Source organism: Cicer arietinum, chromosome 1 (assembly GCF_000331145.2).
Source record: "Cicer arietinum cultivar CDC Frontier isolate Library 1 chromosome 1, Cicar.CDCFrontier_v2.0, whole genome shotgun sequence".
Taxonomy (NCBI): Eukaryota; Viridiplantae; Streptophyta; class Magnoliopsida; order Fabales; family Fabaceae; genus Cicer; species Cicer arietinum.
Genome location: NC_021160.2, coordinates 2,605,992 through 2,607,768, shown reverse-complemented (window position 1 = coordinate 2,607,768; position 1,777 = coordinate 2,605,992). Strand labels below are relative to the sequence as shown.

General features: G+C 27.0%; 1 protein-coding gene across 1 annotated transcript in view; it reads left to right on the top strand.

Moving 5' to 3' along the window:
• The window catches only part of LOC101501837 (glyoxysomal processing protease, glyoxysomal), a 5,680-nt gene extending 5,318 nt beyond the window's left edge, over positions 1 to 362 (top strand). The window contains exon 14 of the mRNA XM_073364785.1: positions 5 to 362. Within this exon, the coding sequence (XP_073220886.1) occupies positions 5 to 47 (43 nt within the window). The 3' untranslated portion in view covers positions 48 to 362. The remainder of the gene's footprint in view (positions 1 to 4) is intronic.
• The last annotated feature ends 1,415 nt before the right edge of the window (positions 363 to 1,777 follow it).

Sequence of the window (1,777 nt, the reverse complement as noted above, 5' to 3'; positions counted from 1 at the left end):
GAAAGAGTGGATTGCTTTCTAAAGATGTTATTCCTAGTAAGTTATGATGTCTCATGAAAATCATTGAGCTGTTGGATGAGAAAGCATTTACATAATATAATGGCGTATGCTCTTCCTTGTGATCTATATTTTTCGGACCGCAAGATTCTGCGCTGGATTGTTAGTGAAAAGAAATGATTATATATCTGTACCATGCTAAAACTCAACTGATTTTACACAAACATTTTTTTGTTGCTTGACATAATAAAGCAGTTTGGTGATTTGAAAGAAACATAATTGAAAATATTATGTGATGTAGGTTTGAATCATCGCATTAATGTTTATTAACTAATTTCTAATATTTGATGCTAAAAAAATTATAACTCCACAATGTTCTTGCATTATTATTGCTTACAAGTTAATTCATCTCAGGCATTATTAAGCATGGCTGAGATGGGTATCTAATGTTTTCAAGTTTGATAAGATGAATTTTATTCTCTTGTTCATCAAATGGTGATTTTATTTTAATGAGATTGGAGTGGTTTTTTATTTATATTTATATGTATGCATATAGTATACTGAAATTTGTTGTTGCAATAATACAGCATAAAAACTCAAGTACGGTTACATCACGTCAATTTTTCGAATTAGATTGCAACTGAATAAAGAGAAGGATGCTCTTAAGATATGACGCAAACCTTTTTTCTTTTATTAGGTGGGGCTGTGATCCTTTTATAGAGAAATATGAATCCTCACAAGCACAGAATGAACTTCGTACGATGTATAGCCTTATCCACGAAAATTAACTCTTTTTTGGTATGCAAATAACTCTTTTTTATATAACCTGAAAAATAATTTTTAATTCGTGTACGTGAGATAAACTGCATAATTCATAACCATTAATTCAAGGGTTAAATAGTTCCCTCCGTCGAGATAATTTTATTTGAGATTTATCGGGGCATTACTTTTGGATATTTTCTTTTAGTGTGGATTTAAATTCATGTTTATTACGATGTAGGAGTTTAGTTTCTTCCGATATATTCAACCTCCGTTGGTAGTTAAATAAGTTTCTAATACTTATAAATTACCTCCGTTGGTAGTTAAATAAGTTTCTAATGCTTATAAAATTTCACTGTCTTGTTTTTAGTTTTTATAAAAAGAATTCCTCAACTTTTAATTTTCTAAAGTTTTTATTTTTATTTTTTATCCCTGATTTTCAATTGATTATTGTTTATGTTTTAAATTTTTGAATGATTTTTTGCAATGATGTTTATGACATGTTTAATATTTTCTTTACAAAGATTTGTATTTTTTTTGTTAAAAATTAAAAATATTTGTGGGAACTTAGTTTTTTTTCTGATTTATTTGGACTATTGTATACGTACTTTTTTTTAATCTGATTTATTTGAATTTAAAAAAATTTATTTTCCGGTTTATTTGGACTATTGTATTGTATACGTACTTTTAACCCAAGGTTTGTGAGAACTTAGTTAATAAATTGGTTTTTATTCATTTGTATTGTTGAACAGTCTCATACAAACTCCTAGATTTGTTACTAACTTGGTCCAAATCATTCCCCATTTTCTAACACATTCAAAGATATTAATCCCTCCAAAAATGTCTATCCTTTGCACTAATTTAAACGGGAGACTATTCCTCCATAAAAAGCTACATGTACATGAGTACATCTTTTCATACCTCTTACTTCATTCAAATACTAATTTAAACATTGGAGTTTTTTTTTTTTTTTTTTTTTTTTTTTTTTTTTTTTAAAAAAAAAAATTAAAATTTATAATTT